The sequence below is a fragment of the Xiphophorus couchianus genome, chromosome 20 (genome assembly GCF_001444195.1).
Source record: "Xiphophorus couchianus chromosome 20, X_couchianus-1.0, whole genome shotgun sequence".
In the NCBI taxonomy this organism is placed as follows: domain Eukaryota; kingdom Metazoa; phylum Chordata; class Actinopteri; order Cyprinodontiformes; family Poeciliidae; genus Xiphophorus; species Xiphophorus couchianus.
In genome coordinates, this window is record NC_040247.1 from 27,278,111 (window position 1) to 27,294,369 (window position 16,259).

The 16,259-nt window shown below is 39.1% G+C and overlaps 2 protein-coding genes across 4 annotated transcripts in view; both read left to right on the forward strand.

Moving 5' to 3' along the window:
- The first annotated feature begins 1,749 nt into the window (after positions 1 to 1,749).
- On the forward strand, positions 1,750 to 11,168 carry idh3b (isocitrate dehydrogenase (NAD(+)) 3 non-catalytic subunit beta). 2 transcript variants are annotated; one of them, XM_028003607.1, is made up of 11 exons: positions 1,750 to 1,883; positions 2,911 to 3,084; positions 3,227 to 3,347; positions 4,485 to 4,545; positions 4,624 to 4,756; positions 4,921 to 5,054; positions 5,195 to 5,297; positions 5,451 to 5,597; positions 6,336 to 6,430; positions 6,516 to 6,576; positions 10,625 to 11,168. In XM_028003607.1, the coding sequence occupies exons 1-11, from the start codon at positions 1,842 to 1,844 to the stop codon at positions 10,709 to 10,711; spliced, it is 1,158 nt and encodes a 385-aa protein (XP_027859408.1). In that variant the 5' UTR covers positions 1,750 to 1,841; the 3' UTR covers positions 10,712 to 11,168. The 2 variants fall into 2 exon arrangements, with proteins under 2 accessions (XP_027859408.1, XP_027859407.1); XM_028003606.1 differs by lacking the exon at positions 10,625 to 11,168 and adding an exon at positions 7,879 to 8,207.
- A 2,661-nt stretch (positions 11,169 to 13,829) lies between these two features.
- Positions 13,830 to 16,259, forward strand: part of ptpra (protein tyrosine phosphatase receptor type A) — a 34,159-nt gene continuing 31,729 nt past the window's right edge. Inside the window, exon 1 of one of the 2 annotated variants that reach the window (XM_028002162.1) lies at positions 13,830 to 14,229. The gene's annotated coding sequence lies outside the window, so the exon portion shown is untranslated. Of the gene's footprint in view, positions 14,265 to 16,259 lie in introns of both variants that reach the window. The other variant, XM_028002161.1, reaches the window with a different exon arrangement.

The following is a 16,259-nucleotide window of genomic DNA, read 5'->3' on the forward strand; positions in this document are numbered from 1 at the left end:
ACACAGTATGCGACAGAATTTTCCCTTCAAAAATGATTACTCAGAGCTAAGGAATATTGACATTGGGTTACTGCAAAAAAACCCCCAACAAACAATAAATTACTAAGAGCTTAACACTTGACCTATAGTTATATGCCTGAACTACATTTTCAGGAGAGGGTTTTTAAAGTCTATCATGTCATTCTGTCAGTAGAAAGCATCACCAGCCTGGAATAGGACTGGTAATCCCCCTGACCTATATGGGTTAGGATAATTTCAGAGTGAGCATCAACGGAAGCAAATATATTGTTACAATGATGATAGAAAATTTGAAGACAGTTTTGTTGTGACATATTCATCCTAAAAGATAGATAATGATAATCTTCTTTGTTAGGTCATCAAGCTTAATATGAAAATAATCTGTCTTTTTTTTCACCTGCTTTCAGCCATATGCAATTTGACAGAAGCCATGTGGGGGACACAGCAAACATGTGCAAGGAGTCTCTAATCAAATGAGACCAAAACTTAGGTGTTTTGGTCTCCATGTGAGCTGGGAAACCTTGCACATCCCCTCAACACTCCATTCAAGATGGAGGCAACATCATGATATGAGGATGATTCTTTTTCCCCCAGGACGGAAATGGAAGCTGGTCAGACCAACTCATCCATCTTCCGAGCTCTTTAAGTCTTCTGACTTATGACTGGGGCCATAAGTCGTTCTGCAGGACAGAAACTCTAAATGTACAATCAGATCAACAATTGAATGATGTAGATCTGAGGTGCCCAAGTCCTGTTCTGTATATCTACCATCCTGCAACTTGTAGATTCGTCTCTTCTCTAAAACACCTGAATCAAATGGCTGAATTCCCTCACCAGAGCCATACAGACCCATTAGTTTAAGGTGGGTTTGGCAAGATGAATCAAAACACTTGACAGATCCAGATAGGCTCGGGTGCCTCTGATGTAGATCATTGCATGTTCATGTGTGGGAACATCCCAGCATATATGTTGGTTACATGTAATCTGGGGGCTTAGGTTTTATGTTCTCATGTTGGCTCCCTAATATCTTCTCTTCAGAATGTCTTGGTCCTGGCTGGCAAGCTTCCTAGTGGAGAAGGAAATAATTGTATCCAGCTTCCATAAAAGTAACTAGTTTAAAGTTCTGCTCATTGTGTTGTAACTGCACAATATTTTCTTTCCATAGCAAACAAAAACAGTGCACAGTATGCATAAACACTGGACAAATATGCACATATATTCACACATATAAATAAATTATGCGCACACATGGATTGACAAGTACACATGTACCAGCTATGTGTAAGCATAAGACCATCAAAATACACACACATCTACCATGCCATGCAAATAGGACACACAAAGAAAACTACAGAAAAATATAATATTAGGAGAATCTTAAAATGACAGATGTTTATCTCTCAGACACACTCAAGTGCTACAACTGTATCCAGAGACAGAATTAATGTATTTTAAAAATAAATATAATATTTTTTACAATTATATATATATATATATATATATATATATATATATATATATATATATATATATATGTATATAAGTTGTACATACAATTTAATGAGAAATAATTTAGTGTGATTGTGAGAAACAAATTAATTAATTACTACTACTACTACTACTAATATTAATAATAATAATAACATTATTATTATTGTTATAAATAATAATTATATAATAATACAACTTTCTTCAACATTATCTTCTTTGTCCTAAAATACGTCATTCAGTGCGTGTCCTGAAGGGGGAGGTGTTGTCTCGTGGTTTGGGTCATTGCGCCAGTAATCTGCCACAGAAGAAGTCATCCAGCTTCTCGAGGAACTATGGCGGCCGCCTTGAGAGGAACGGCATTAGCGCTGGCCAAGGTGAGTCCTGAGAGGATGCTGACAGGATAACAGGGTTATTACACCTGTTAGAACGGAGAAGGGAGGTTTGTCAAACTCAGGCAAAGGGGTTTTTTTCAGCTGTCACAGAAACTGCAGAAAACGTCAACTTGTGGCATATGTCTAATCAAGAGCCGTCCTCGGAAAATTGACAGACACACCACAGCAAAGTTTAACAAAAAAATAAATAAAACGTTTTCTTCTAACTTTGGTGGTCAATAGAGCAGAGTTATCTTCCTGTATTGTATCAGTTAGTTATTAAAAGTATCTCGGCCGTTCTGGGATATCCTGTTAGCTTGATTTATTTGCTAATTGTTATATAACTGGAGAACATCAAAGTAACGGATCAGTCTAATTTTCAACAGTCGAAGGTTTTTTTTTTACCCGTTTCAAGGTTGGACTTCAAAGTCACACCCACGGCCACACCCTCCATCCCTCCTAGCATCCAGCTAACCTACCCGGTCACCCACCCGTGGCTTTTTTGGATGATGATGTCATAAATGACTTAAAACACTAACATTTGTGTAATTAGCACATTTGCTTAAATATGACACGTCAGAATCAGATTTATTGGCCAAGATTGTGTGCACAAGCAAGGAATTAATTAGAGTTTGTTTGTTTTTTTCGTGGGAGAAGATGATCCCCAGTTTCACCGTCAGTTGTATTTAGTTGTTAGTACCTTAATATAAAACAGCAACGTTTTTCTATGCAAACAGAGAATTTGTGCAAGTATCCTGCAATCATATGTAAGTCATTATTTACATCTTGATGTTTCTGAACATGTTAAGTCACATAAGAGCTTCATATATTTAAAATGAAACGCAGAAAGGTTAGAATTGTTGGAGTTGCTCACTTTGGAAACAACCCTCCTGGGATTTGAGTAATTCATTGTAGGGGAAACAAAAAGGAAAATCCCAGCTTCCCCCCCCCCCCCCCCCCCCCTTTTTTATGCTTTGAAATTTGCATCTGTGATAGTGGAAAAATGTAAACTATTGTTGACATTTCTTAGGGCCTGGGAGGCGCCCGCTTGCATCAACTGGTCTCTAGACCTCTAAGTGTTTCTGCAAGTCTTTGTGGATCTGAAGCCCCACCTGCCCGTGCTGATAGTACCTTCAAAGTCACTATGATTCCAGGTGATGGAGTGGGACCTGAGCTGATGACTGCAGTCAAGGATGTCTTTAAGGTACAGCATTGGAGTAACGGCCTCCTCTCTCCTGTTTCCATATAATGTGCAGTCAGAGTCAGTTTGAAGACAAAAGTTCCACAGTTTCATAGGTTCATACTGGTGTGTCTTTAATACAAATTTTATTTGTCCTTCTCTTTAGGCAGGTGACATCCCTGTTGAATTCGATGAGTTCTATATCAGTGAAGTGCAGAACAGGGCGTCTGACGAAAGACTAGAGAAATTATTGGACTCGATGAAAAGCAATAGAGTGGCTATTAAAGGTAAGGTCCATTTCTCTGCGGCACTGCAGTCACTAAGAATATGTGATTTGAAATGTGTAATAAAGTAGGTTGCTACGGGTCTGATAGAGCATTTCAAGTCTGGATCAGTATGGAAAATCTGTTTGTAGACTTTAAAAAGATTCATCCATCCAATCACACTTGTTCCAAACTCTTGCCATGAATAAAACAAAGAATAGAGTTGACATCCAAATCATGTTCACTTTATTGTGAAACGCAACAGATTTTGAATTGTTTTCCTTTCATTTTATGGGGGAGTGTAGTAAATATGTTTGAACTCTGACAATATATTCTGTTACCTCTACCTAAGGATATTGTTCTTTTAACTCTTGTCTTTGCGAAAGCTTCTTCAAGATCTAGATCCGCTCAGTTGTCTTTGAAACATCCTATAGTCTCCGATCTAGTAGCTGGCGCTGTTGTAACACTTAACACATTGTCTCAGACATATTGTGATCCACTTGAGCAGAAGGGAGGGAAAGCAAGGCGGGAATATTTAAAGCACCTGTAAGACCAGCGTTCTCCTTCAGCTGCCACTACGCTGCCTGGCGGCTAATGGTGAGCTGGTTTACATTTAACTGGGTGTTTTCACTCTTCGTGACGTTACTAGCATGTCATTTTTATTGGACTGCCAGCATTTTATCTGAGACTCTGATTACACAGGGCAGCTAAAACAGTGATACCTTGGTCAACAAAACAGAAGCCTTTTTCATGTATAAAGCGCCCTGAACTACAAATAGCATAAATCTAATAAACACTGCTTACAACATATTCTGCTCTAAAATATTGTCTGAATTCATGTGTGTGATTAAGTTGCACAAAATAATCATGATACAAAATGTTCATACTGTTACATAGCAAAAGTGAACTTTAGCTGAACCTTATTAGGTTTTTATTGTTTTAGATATTTTCTTGCACTACTAGCCTTTAGTAGATAGTAATCCAACAGGATTGTGATTATGATTTTACTTGCATGATTAGATTTTTTTTGTCATATCCATCCATCCATCCATCCATCCATCCATCCAAATATCTGCTGTAACTTTATAATGCATAATAAACTTTAGCATATCTGCTTTTTATGTTTGTTTGTTGTTGTTTTTTTTTTTTTTTGTCAACTAGGAAAGATTCACTCACCAATGGAGAACAAAGGGGAGTTGGAGTCTTTTGAAATGAAACTAAGGTAATTACATAGACACTCTTTAAAAAAAAATTGTATCTGCTGTTTAAAAATTATCGTACGTCTCGGTTGTTTCCCCAGGCGCACACTGGACCTGTTTGCTAACGTGGTCCGTGTGAGCAGCCTGCCCGGCTACAGCACTCGCCATAACAACCTGGACCTCGTCATCATTCGTGAGCAGACCGAGGGGGAGTACAGCTCCCTGGAGCACGAGGTAAACAGTTCCCCTTAAGTCTACTGCTGCCAGACAATCTGAAAAATTCTAACAGAAAGACTGGATTTAATATCTGTCATAAAATTTTTGATTCCTCTATTTCAATGTTTTAGTTTTCTTTTCTCTTTCACCAATTAAAACCATCACCGTGTAACTGTTCGTAGAGTGTGCCCGGTGTGATCGAATGTTTGAAGATCATCACCAGAGAGAAGTCACGACGCATCGCCAAGTTTGCCTTTGACTACGCCACTAAGACAGGTCGAAGCAAGGTCACAGCAGTTCACAAAGCAAACATCATGTGAGGGCATCTTTAGGACAAATTAATTCAAAATTGGAATTAATTTCTTTGTCTGTTGATTATTCAAACTTTGTCAATTGCAGTGATAATTTGTGCCACACTTATAGCAATGTCCATCCTTTTCTGTTGTGTTATTCCAGGAAACTAGGCGATGGGCTGTTTCTGCAGAGTTGTGCAGAGGTGGCGGAACTTTACCCCAAAATCAAACATGAGAACATAATCATCGATAACTGTTGCATGCAGGTATTTACAGCCTTAATATTTCACCCTGCTGTTTTTATGTGCGTTATTTCTCTCTACCTCGCCACACTACAGTATTGCCATGGTCTTTGGTGTTGTATTTTCTTTCATTTTTTTTCAACTTTAATTTAAGATTTACTTGTTTCATTCTTACAGCTGGTTCAGAACCCCTACCAGTTTGACGTACTGGTCATGCCCAACCTGTATGGAAATATCATCGATAACTTGGCAGCAGGACTGGTTGGAGGAGCCGGAGTCGTTCCAGGGGAAAGTTACAGTGCAGAATATGCTGTTTTTGAAACTGTGAGTTTCTTGAATAAATCAATTCCTTCTGTTTGAGTCAAAGTTCAGTGAGTCTGTGACGCGTCTGTCACATACACTGTAAGGGCAGAAGCTAAACATTCAAGAGTTAAAGTAACAAATTAACCTGCGCTGTTTTTAGATCAATTAAATTCCATCATCAACATAGAAGTAATATGCAGGAAACTATCCTAATTATTTTCAAAAGCAGCGACACACAGAAGTGACACAGGTTCACCTTCATAACAGAAATGCAGCTGGTTTTACGTCGCAAAATATCTAGCAAAAGCAATAGATGAGAGTAAATTTACTGTGGCACGTTTTAGTGACACTATAGACCAAGAGCTGGAGAGATTTGGTGTGAGACACATTCCACATTCTTAGATGAAAAGCTTTCTAAACAATAGATATTATATTTGAATAAACTATATTAACTCTGGTTTAATGAAGGCTCCTAGTGGTGAACCACAAGGTCCTATACTGGGCCCTAAAGATTAAAGTGTAAATGCATAAGTCTAAAGTTGGTGACTGAAAATTTATCTGCTTGTTATCAAACTTTTATTTTCTACTCATTTGCTTTGACTCTACAAATCCTGAATCAAAAATAATTATCAAAAATATTCATTCTTGCTTAAGGGTCAAAATTTGTTTGATGAAAGGGGAAAACGTGGCATTAGGGACGGTTTGGATTACTGCATTTTCATTGGTTGCTTCATTTCCTGCCTTTTTTTTTTCCTCCAGGGAGCTCGCCACCCCTTTGCGCAAGCAGTGGGCAGGAACATCGCCAACCCCACAGCAATGCTCCTCAGTGCTGCTAACATGCTGAGGCACCTCAAGTGAGTTTCCTAATCTATTTATGAACAGCCACAGGACACGTTGTTTCCTGGCCTGCCTTTTAACTTTTCCTGTATTCTGCTGCAGTCTGGAGTACCACTCCCAAATGGTGTCAGAAGCTGTCAAGAAAGTCATCAAACAGGGAAAGGTAACAGTTGTTTGTGGTACTCGCTGAGTTTGAAGACTTCATGCTTATTAATGAAACTCATGCTCTTTAAATAACATACTTTTATGCTCCAATTTGCAGGTCAGTAACTGAAAATGTTATCTTTCCAAGCATCCTGTGCATGTAGTATACCATAAGAATCAAATTCCAGTCTATGTTTTGACTGAGCAAGTCTGAACAGTTTTTTTTTCCTCTGATCAGTTTGTGGTGTAACATTAGCAGTTCTTGGTCTGCAAATTTAACAACCTGACTAACAACTTGTGTGTTGGAGAGCCTTTGATTCACTAACATCTGTGTCAGGCCTGCTGGATTTCTATTATGCTTTATTTTTCTAACATTTTTATTCTCTGCTGTTCGTAATTATTATCCTCTTTCAGGTCATATTTTCTGTCCATGACCTACAGGTTTAAGATACAAAGTAAAGTGCAAACAAAACACCCATAATGACCCAATAACACAAAATAAAGTAGTGAATAATAAAACACATACCACTAAATTAAATAAATGTTGGTGGTGATAATTCATACCTATATAGTTTGTTTTTCTAACGGTATAATTTAGATTTAAATATATTGCTTGTTAGACTTGTTTTATAATTACTTTAATATTTGTAAATGTAAATTAATAACCTCCACAAAAATTGTGCCATTTGGGAAAACAAACTGCAATCGTCTCCAAATATTGAGCTTCATTTCTTGAAACAGAAACTAAGATGTTACCAGACAAATTGGTCCGTATTATTTGAAAAGAAACAGGCCAAGAATCTAACCCTGGGGTGTACCTGGATTAATCAAAAAAATATATATATGTTCAGTAAAACATCCTCCAGGTATAATGTGAACAAAACTTGAATTGGCATTAATTTAAATTCACTGAGTGCCTTACTAAAGGCCACAACTTTCTACAAAACATTACAAAAAGTTGGTGAAATACTTTTTCGCGGCCCAATATTTTAGCTGCCCCACATTTGGTCATTAATGTGTGCTGAATGCAAGAAGCATGCTACTGTGACGGGTACAGCATGTTGATACTGACTCCCGACAGCATTGCTCGTATTTGATGCAATTCATTGCAGCTGTGCAACCTCCTCCAACACCAATTCCCACCACCCCAACCAGCTGTTTTTTTGTGAAACTATTGGCAAATATCAAAATCCTTAAAAAGCTGACCTTATGTCATCCGTTTGCTCCTCCGCTTCTTTTCCTGTCACTCCCGTCTGTCCCTGCACCCCGCTGACCTCTGTGTGTCTGTTGTTTGCATACATGTGTTTTGTGCACATCCTAGGTTCGAACACGAGACCTTGGCGGGTACTCTACCACTGGCGACTTTGTGCAAGCAGTAGTGGAGAACCTGCAACACCCACCCACCTAATAAGATCCCACCTTCCTCATGTTGCCTTAAATGTGGACCTTGATCCTAACATGACCTGAAGGCATGTTAAGACTGAAAACCCTCCCCACTTCCGTATTGTGTCCCATATGTGTTACTCTGCTTTGACATTAGTGGCCTCCAATGTTTATGTTTAATGTATGTGTGATTGAGCCGATGTAAAAGCAGTGATTTGTGACACTTTGTGGAAAAAACAAATACAGTTTATGCAGATTTCCATCCCATATTTTTTGTCTTCTGTTTCCTCTCCCTGCCTGCAGTCCCTTTATCAATCAATCAATCAATCAAATTTTATTTGTATAGCACATTTCAGCAGCAAGGCATTTCAAAGTGCTTTACATCATTACAAACACAGAATCACAATGCAATATAGAATCAATCATTAAGTCAAGTTACATCAATAAATTTGTAATTGATTACATTTCAAATACCTCCATAATCACTCTCAACTTTAGCATTTCCATTATTTTGGGTTATATTAATAGGTAAACTTATGTTACAGGTTTAATCTAGTCAGTTCCTTGCGATTTTTTTCTAAATGGACATAATCTAAGCTGCTATATAAAGGTTGCCTCTTTATTATTTTCCCAAGCCTGTGGTAGAAAAGTCTTTTTATTTTCAGACTTTATTCCAGTTTCTAAAGGATTAAAATAAAGGGTTTTTTTGCCACATCATAACTATATTTTAACATTTTGACTTTCAGTACTCTGTTTTTTCAGTTCTGTTTGAGAATCGGCACAAACACATTCCAAAATAAAATGACAATTTTAGAGGGTTTTTTTTTGTCCATCTCTAATCTACGGTGGTTTAAACATTGATATTTTCATTTGTTTTTACAAACAGTATAAAAGCATCAGTTTACACTAAATGTTTAAAAAATAAAAAACATTTTAATTTTGATTAATTAGAATTAGAATTCAACTTTATTGTCATTGCACGTCACAAGTACAAAGCAACAAAATGGCAAGAATCTTAGATTTTGAAATGAAACAGATCTACTTTAGTTCACATGCCATCAAAAGCTTCAAAAGGAGTCAATGTTATGTTATCCAAGCATTTTATTCAAATAGTTTGCACTCAGATGTTCTAAACATAGTTAAAAAACATTTTTTTAAACTTCTGAAATTTGGTATATAAATAGTACGGAGTTTTGATGTGGAAAATGAATAGGAAGCCTTTGAGTGTCGCTACATTCATGGTAACATATGGGATATGTTTGTGCTTTTGTAGACTTTTCACTTAAGGTTTATTCATTATATTGTAGTTTAGAAGGGCAAAACCTCCAGTCAGTAATGAAGGACACATAACTTAGTAAAAAAGCAACAACCAAATAAAGTTCTAATTGATGTAAGGGAGATACACCTTATGCAAAAATCCATGCTTCCTTCATGTTTCTATTTCTACTGTCATGAGCTACATTTTAACTTTGCCTACTGATAAGAAATCTTTTTGTGAAGCAGCTAGATTATTACATATAATGTCATATCATTACATTATATGTAAAGTACACACATATATATACATTTATATATACTGTATGTCTACATAAAATGCATTATTCATAATGTGCTCTGTTCACAGAAACGTTACAAAAGCTGACTTAATTCACTGTATTTTTATTCAGGCTATTGGTGCTTCCAACATTTCTACTCTGATGTAATTTTGCCCGATGAAAGCACCATAGGCTGAAGAAAAAGCACTGAATTACTGTCAAGATCCATGGAGACAGCATTCCCCTGATGTAAGATTCCCTTGAGATTTTATTTGTCAGCGTTCTCTGTACAAAAGGCACCTCTCTGGCAGGTGATATGTTTAACGTTCTTAAAATATCACTTCCATAAAACTAATTTATAAGAATACATAACCTTGACTTGTCAACATGTTGACGTATAACAGAAATGTAAAAGCATAACGAAAAGATATCATGGCATTTCTCCATCAGCACTTGACTAGCCATGTTTTGGGTTTTTTTCCTTAACAGAACTCGCAGAAGAATATATGGATGCACATTCTCATTTTGATGAGTGACAGATTTCAAGTTTATATCTGTCGGCTTGTGTTTGGTGACTGCAGCTTACAACAGAAAAAAGCCCCACATTCAGGTCCTCTGGATGGCAAAGTATCACTAAGAATGATTTTAAATGCAAAAATGTTTTGTCGAGGCCTACAGAATCATGGGAAACTGCTGACTTCACTGTAAAACAGCAGAGTCATTGAAACCACACGTAGGGTAAGTCACAAAAGTCCCTCGATAAAGCAGTTAACCACTCATGGTCAGCTGTTTCCAGCTTTGTCAACGGCAAGTTAAGTGGAAGGAAATAAAAGGCTGGCAAGAAATGCACTGCAACGTAGCCCAGAGCAGGGAGATGTACACCACAAATATCTAAGCCAACAGGAACACTTGAAAGGCATTGCTCTGTTTCACAGCTTTGATAGACAGACGCGTTTCCAACTTATCAAAAAATTGAAGAGCGGATGTTTTCCCTGCAGCGACATTTACTCACTCGTCCTGTTCGGCTTGCTCTGTGAGTACAGTTACTGTATCAAAGGCTCTCTGACATGCAGGCCACGACACTGCAACGTGGGCATGTGCTGCAGCAGCTGTGCACATGGTAACACGCTGTCCTTATGTTTGCGGTAGGTGCGCACCGGAGACCTGGGGGGCTACTCGACATGTGATGAATTCACCCGGGCCGTCATTGCTAACCTGCCAGTCATAGCTTTGTAAATGCAAATCTGTCAGCTGCTGAGACACACGCACACATTCTGTTTTTTTCTTTGCCTTCTGTCATGGACTGTGCACTGTCTCGACAATGTACTACAAAACACAGAAAATCTGCACCGTTATGTTCACAAAACATTGTTTAAAGTGACATTTTGAAGAAAAACAATAAGAGTTGCAAGCATACATCATCTACGCCAACCTTTTGCTTTCTCAAAACTGTAAAATTCTGCCTAATGGCTTTATTTCAGGTCACTAAGCAGCAGTCAAAACGTGATGGATTTATACATCTGATTATTTATTAACGTCGGTTTTTAGCATATCGCTTCACTTATGGCGAAATGTGAATAAAAAATGAGATGTAACAGCAAGAGTGTGAAGCAGTCTCATGACTCTTAATGGAAACCTGATGCAGTATTTAGTGGTATTAAAGGTTCATCACAGCCGTGGGTGGCTTTGGTCAGCATGTGTTTCCTTGGAGCAACTAGAACTTAGTTATTCCTCTTTTCCTGACACATGCCGATCAGGTGGAGCTGGAAAGTCTGCCGTGTAGGAGTCATATGAGGATCTTTGTGTTAGTCACATGTGAACTATGGCTGATGTTGCTGTCGCCCAGCAGGATTGCAGAAGTACAATACCGGACAACAAGAGCTGGAGAGATTCACACGGATTACGCTGTACTGTATTGCAAACATATTGATCGCCAGTTTTCAGAATGTCTTCAGTAGTTCATTAAACCTTTTTGCCTACTGAAATAGTAAGACTAACCCAAACTCAACTTAGATAATCAGCTTTTAAAGACTTCCTTAAATATACTTTTTTCTGTATGTTTTATCACCTGGAAATTACTCATACTGTATAAGTTTGAATCCCGAAAGCTTTTAATAGAAGATGCATTAAACGTAGATTCATACAAAGGGTGTTTTTTAAGGCATTTAATGTTGTTGTTTTTTACCATGGTTTTATTCAGTAAAACACATAGAATATTTGACAATTAGACAACATTTTACTTACTCTTTAGCAAGTATTCATTCATCTAAAGCAGGACTGTCAAACTCCAGTCCTGCAACTTCTAGATGTTCCTCTGCTGCACCACACCTGAATAGAATAATTAGGTCATTAAGGCTCTGGAGAACTGATCTACACAAGGTGGAGGTCATTAAGCCATTTCATTCCAGTGTTTTGTACCTGTGGCACATCTAAAAACTGCAGGACAGCGGCCCTTGAGGACTGGAGTTTGACGCCTGTGATCTAAAGCATTAAAGCAGAAGAACACGAATAAGAGTCTGGCTCTCAAACACATTCCATTCAAAATCCTGTAATATAAACTACTTAACTACATTTATGTATACTTTTTATGTTACTAAATGTAAAGGTTTTGGGGGGAAAAAAAGAACATTCCTAAGCAAAAGTAATCAACTCCAATAATCTAATACAAAATGGTGATATACTGGGCATCTCAAAAGTGTAACATCCTTGTTGCAATTATAGGCTTTTGCGAGATAAAGACATATGATCATAATAAATTAATTATTTTTATTGTGTCGTATATGTTGAAAATTTAACTGACAAAGAGGGAAGTGTAAAATGAACAAAAAAAAACCTCTGACTTCTGGGTTGCAAAAGTGTGCATGCCCTTTTAATTCAAATAAAGCACCTGTGATTCAATTTTAGTCTCATTTGGTTGAGTAAATCAGAAGGCTGTGTCTTTATCAAATTGTTGGCTTCACTTTCCCAATCTGGTCGATTTATTGCTCAGATTTTCTGTCAGATTTAGTTCTGGACTTCTGTAGTTTCTTGGGTTATGATTAGTTGATCTGAATGTATGCTTGCACTTAAATAAACTAGTTATCTTTACTTTAGCGCACATTTGAAAGTTTTGGCTCAAAAATGACTGAGTTCTTTGACAAAAACCTGCTCCATTTCAAGAAAAGTGGCCTAACGAATGTTATTTTTACTGCCATTTTTTTTTTTTTTTTTTACCTGGACACGGTTTATTTTGGTGATGTGAAGTTTTTTTTGTACCAAACTTGTGAACATATTGTCAGCCTGGTTTACCACTGAGCCATGTGACACCCAGTTTGGTGACATTTGCAGGAAATGATGATTGCAGTTTAAAGAAACCAGACCCTGGCAGTTTAATAGTTTATTCATTCAACAAACAGCCTGGCACCTTCTCCTTCTGCTGGTCAAATGCCCCAACACCAGCTGTTGGGGCATTTGCAGCAGCCAGACAGAAATGTTGGCAGTGTTGGATCATGCTGGCTTGAACAGCAGTTCTAGCTGGGGTTGAGATCAAGACTGCAAGCAGATCAGCCCATCTTTTCCTCTCCCAAATTCTGGAGATATTCCCCCAAATAACCCCAGAGCAAGCTCAGCCATCTTGGACGATATACAGTAGTTCAGGCCCTAAAAATGGATAGATATCTGTTTGCTACTGCTTCCAGAAACCTTTGTTGATGTCTCTCTGCACTGAGAATGACTCGGGTGATGACGCCTTGTTGTTCCATTATTGGAAATGCTGCCCCCACATCATCATACTGCCTCCACCAAAAGCTGTCGCAATGTGTCACCATTTAATAAACGGGAAATAAACAGAAACAGAATAAACGATTAATTTCAAGCCATATATATATATATATATATATATATATATATATATATATATATACACTGCTCAAAAAAATAAAGGGAACACTTAAACAACACAATATAACTCCAAGTAAATCAAACTTCTGTGAAATCAAACTGTCCACTTAGGAAGCAACACTGATTGACAATCAATTTCACCTGCTGTTGTGCAAATGGAACTTTGTACAGAACAAAGTATTCAATGAGAATATTTCTTTCATTCAGATCTAGGATGTGTTATTTGAGTGTTCCCTTTATTTTTTTGAGCAGTATATATATATATAGTCTCAAGTTATAATTACTGGTATCCTTCTGCGTGAATAAATACAGGAAAAAAATCTTGCTAGATGTGCAATAAATGTTCTGGGACATGCCCCTGCTGAGCGCTGCAGTGTGTTGCGTCCAAAATGAAGCTCTACCAGCAGGGGGCGCTGCCTGGTATGGAGAAACAGATTGGAGAGGAGTCGGGGCCTGGCCTGGGAATTTTTTTTTTTTTTTTTTTTTTGCTCTCCTTCCCATTCTTCCTATGCAGACAGACACACAACATGGCGGACTAGAATAGTCGACCGACGCGCCCGGATACAGCGGATAAACTGTGGGGGGTTTTACCATCCAAGGAGGCAAACAAAGGAACCTCCGACCGGACAGCAGATCCTGGAGAACTGGTGCGCTTTTCAGGGGGAGCCATCTTTATCTGGATTTAGCAGGAAAAACTGACTGCGAAGTGTTGGCAGTGTGTCCCAGGTTGCGCTTCCCCCCCAACCCCGCTCACACTCCTCTCTGTTCCCGGGGTGTGGAGACAGGGGCCGGGTTGGAAAAACGTGGAAAGAGAAGGAGCGCATAAACCCCCCCCCCGTCCCCACTCTCCCCTCTTTTGGCCATCTTTTCTCCAGGTACGGGTTCCCATCTGTGCGCCGCAGGACTTGTGGTGAGTTAACTTGTTTTTGTTGCGCAAAAAAAAAAGAAAAGAAAAAAAAGCCGAATCCCCACTTGTTACAATGTCGCTGTGTACGAGCATGTTTCCTCTCGCTGTAACACTGTATCACCCCACAAACAAGCACTTTGTGCCCCCCTCCCTCCCCAATCCTCCTCCTTTCAGGCTCACAGAGAGCCCCTTATATGTCAGTGGAAATGGACAAGAAGCGGGCTTGAGTTTAATGGTGGTAAACCGTGAACATTTCAGAAGTAGCTCGGAGGCAGGGAGGGATTTATTTATTTATTTTTTAATTTTTTTAAGCAAAGGGGGCTCTCAGAAAGGGGGGGGGGCTCAACTCTTGAGTGCGACAAGCTATATAGGAAAAGAGAGGCAGAAGTGGGGTTCTTGTGCCAACACGGATGCGGTTGCGGTGGCACGGGAACAAAGAGGAGGAGAGGGGGGGGGTCTCTGGACTGGCTCACTGGAAAGTCCGCTGTATTGATCAATGCTTTGTTATTACACATATGGAGATTGAGGGTGGGGAGCTTAGCTGGGGGTCCGTGGGTGGAGGAGAGCTGTGGGTCCTCTTCGTGGGGTTAGGTCGTCACTAGCATTCAAATGTGTTCTCCATCAAATCACTGCCGCTTCTTCCGATGCTGGCTGAAACACTCCACCTCCCCCCCCTTCTTACAGCCTCTCCCAAAAGTTTCAGTAATGATTAATACCCTCCTCTCTGTCAGAGCACTGGGTGTAACCGAGCAAATCATATCAGTTTTATTTTTTATGAATTACTTTGCTTTCAGTTTGCAGAAGCTCCGGGTACAGATTATGAGGGAGAAGGAAAGGGAAAAAAAACAAAAAAAACAAAACAGTCACCAGTAATGGCAAGTCGAACTTTTTTTTTTTGCCTCGCAAAAGTATTCACGCCCCTTGAACGTTTCCACGTTTTGTCGCGTTAAAAGCACACCCGTCACTGTATTTAATGTGGATTTTACGTGGTAGACCAATATAAAGAAAATTAATACATGCTGTGCATCTGTCTTCAGCTAAATAAAATCCAGCTGTTCAGTGAAGGCCTCAGAGGTTTAGACCAAGGAGAAAGTTGTGGAGAGCTTTAAGGAAACCTAGTTAACCTAGTTAAACCTGCCCGTCCACGTAAACTGGCAAGTAACTCACAACTATCATCTTGTCACTCTTTACGGAAGAGTTGAAGGACGTCACCAAGAAGGTTTCTTTGCAGTTCTCCACAAGCCAAGTAGGCAGCACAACAAACACGTCAAAGAGTGTGCTCTCGTCTTGCAGAACACTGAAATGAACTCTGCACCCTGATGAGGCCGTCTTCGTGGCAGACATGGTGGTGGCAGCATCAGCATCATGCTGTGTGCATGCTTTCCTTCAGAAGTTACAGTGGAACCGGGTTACCGTGGAAGAAAGTCGGCTTGACGATGCAAAACATTTGAGCGAGGAGTGGCGTTTCAGCTTACAGTGAGGAAAGCGATCCTAAATGTACAGCCGGAGCTCCAATTAAACGGCTTGGATCACAAGATATTCAAGTGTTTGAAAGGTTCAGTCAAAGTCCAGACCCTGCTCTCTCGGCAGGACTGGATAAGAATATCAGTGTGTAATGGTGAAACGCTAGTACAGACGTATCTAAATGGACATGTAGCTGGAATTGCAAAAAACAAGTGGTCCTACAAAGTATTCACCTGGGAGTCTGATTACAAATGAATGGCACGTTTTGTCAGATTTTTATGTGTATAAAATAGTCGAAAACCACTTATTTCCCTCACACGTCGACTACAAAATACGCTCTCCTTTTTTGTGTTGGTTTATCTCATAACGTCTCAATGAAATAAATTCAAGTAGATGTAAGATCGAGACAAAATGTGTAAAAGTTCAAGCCGATGGTGCGGAAGTTCCCAGCAGAATTGATGCCAGGAGGAATCCCTGACTTGTCATATCTGCCCCCCGGATCTCAAACCCCCAACATCTGGTTCGGTTCAACGC

Excerpts from the sequence above, each read along its gene's own strand:
- idh3b (XM_028003607.1), top strand. The coding sequence starts at position 1,842 with ATGGCGGCCGCCTTGAGAGGAACGGCATTAGCGCTGGCCAAG. Across the intron at positions 3,085-3,226 it reads CAGTCAAGGATGTCTTTAAG|GCAGGTGACATCCCTGTTGA; the intron begins GTACAGCATTGG and ends CCTTCTCTTTAG. Across the intron at positions 5,055-5,194 it reads GTTCACAAAGCAAACATCAT|GAAACTAGGCGATGGGCTGT; the intron begins GTGAGGGCATCT and ends GTGTTATTCCAG.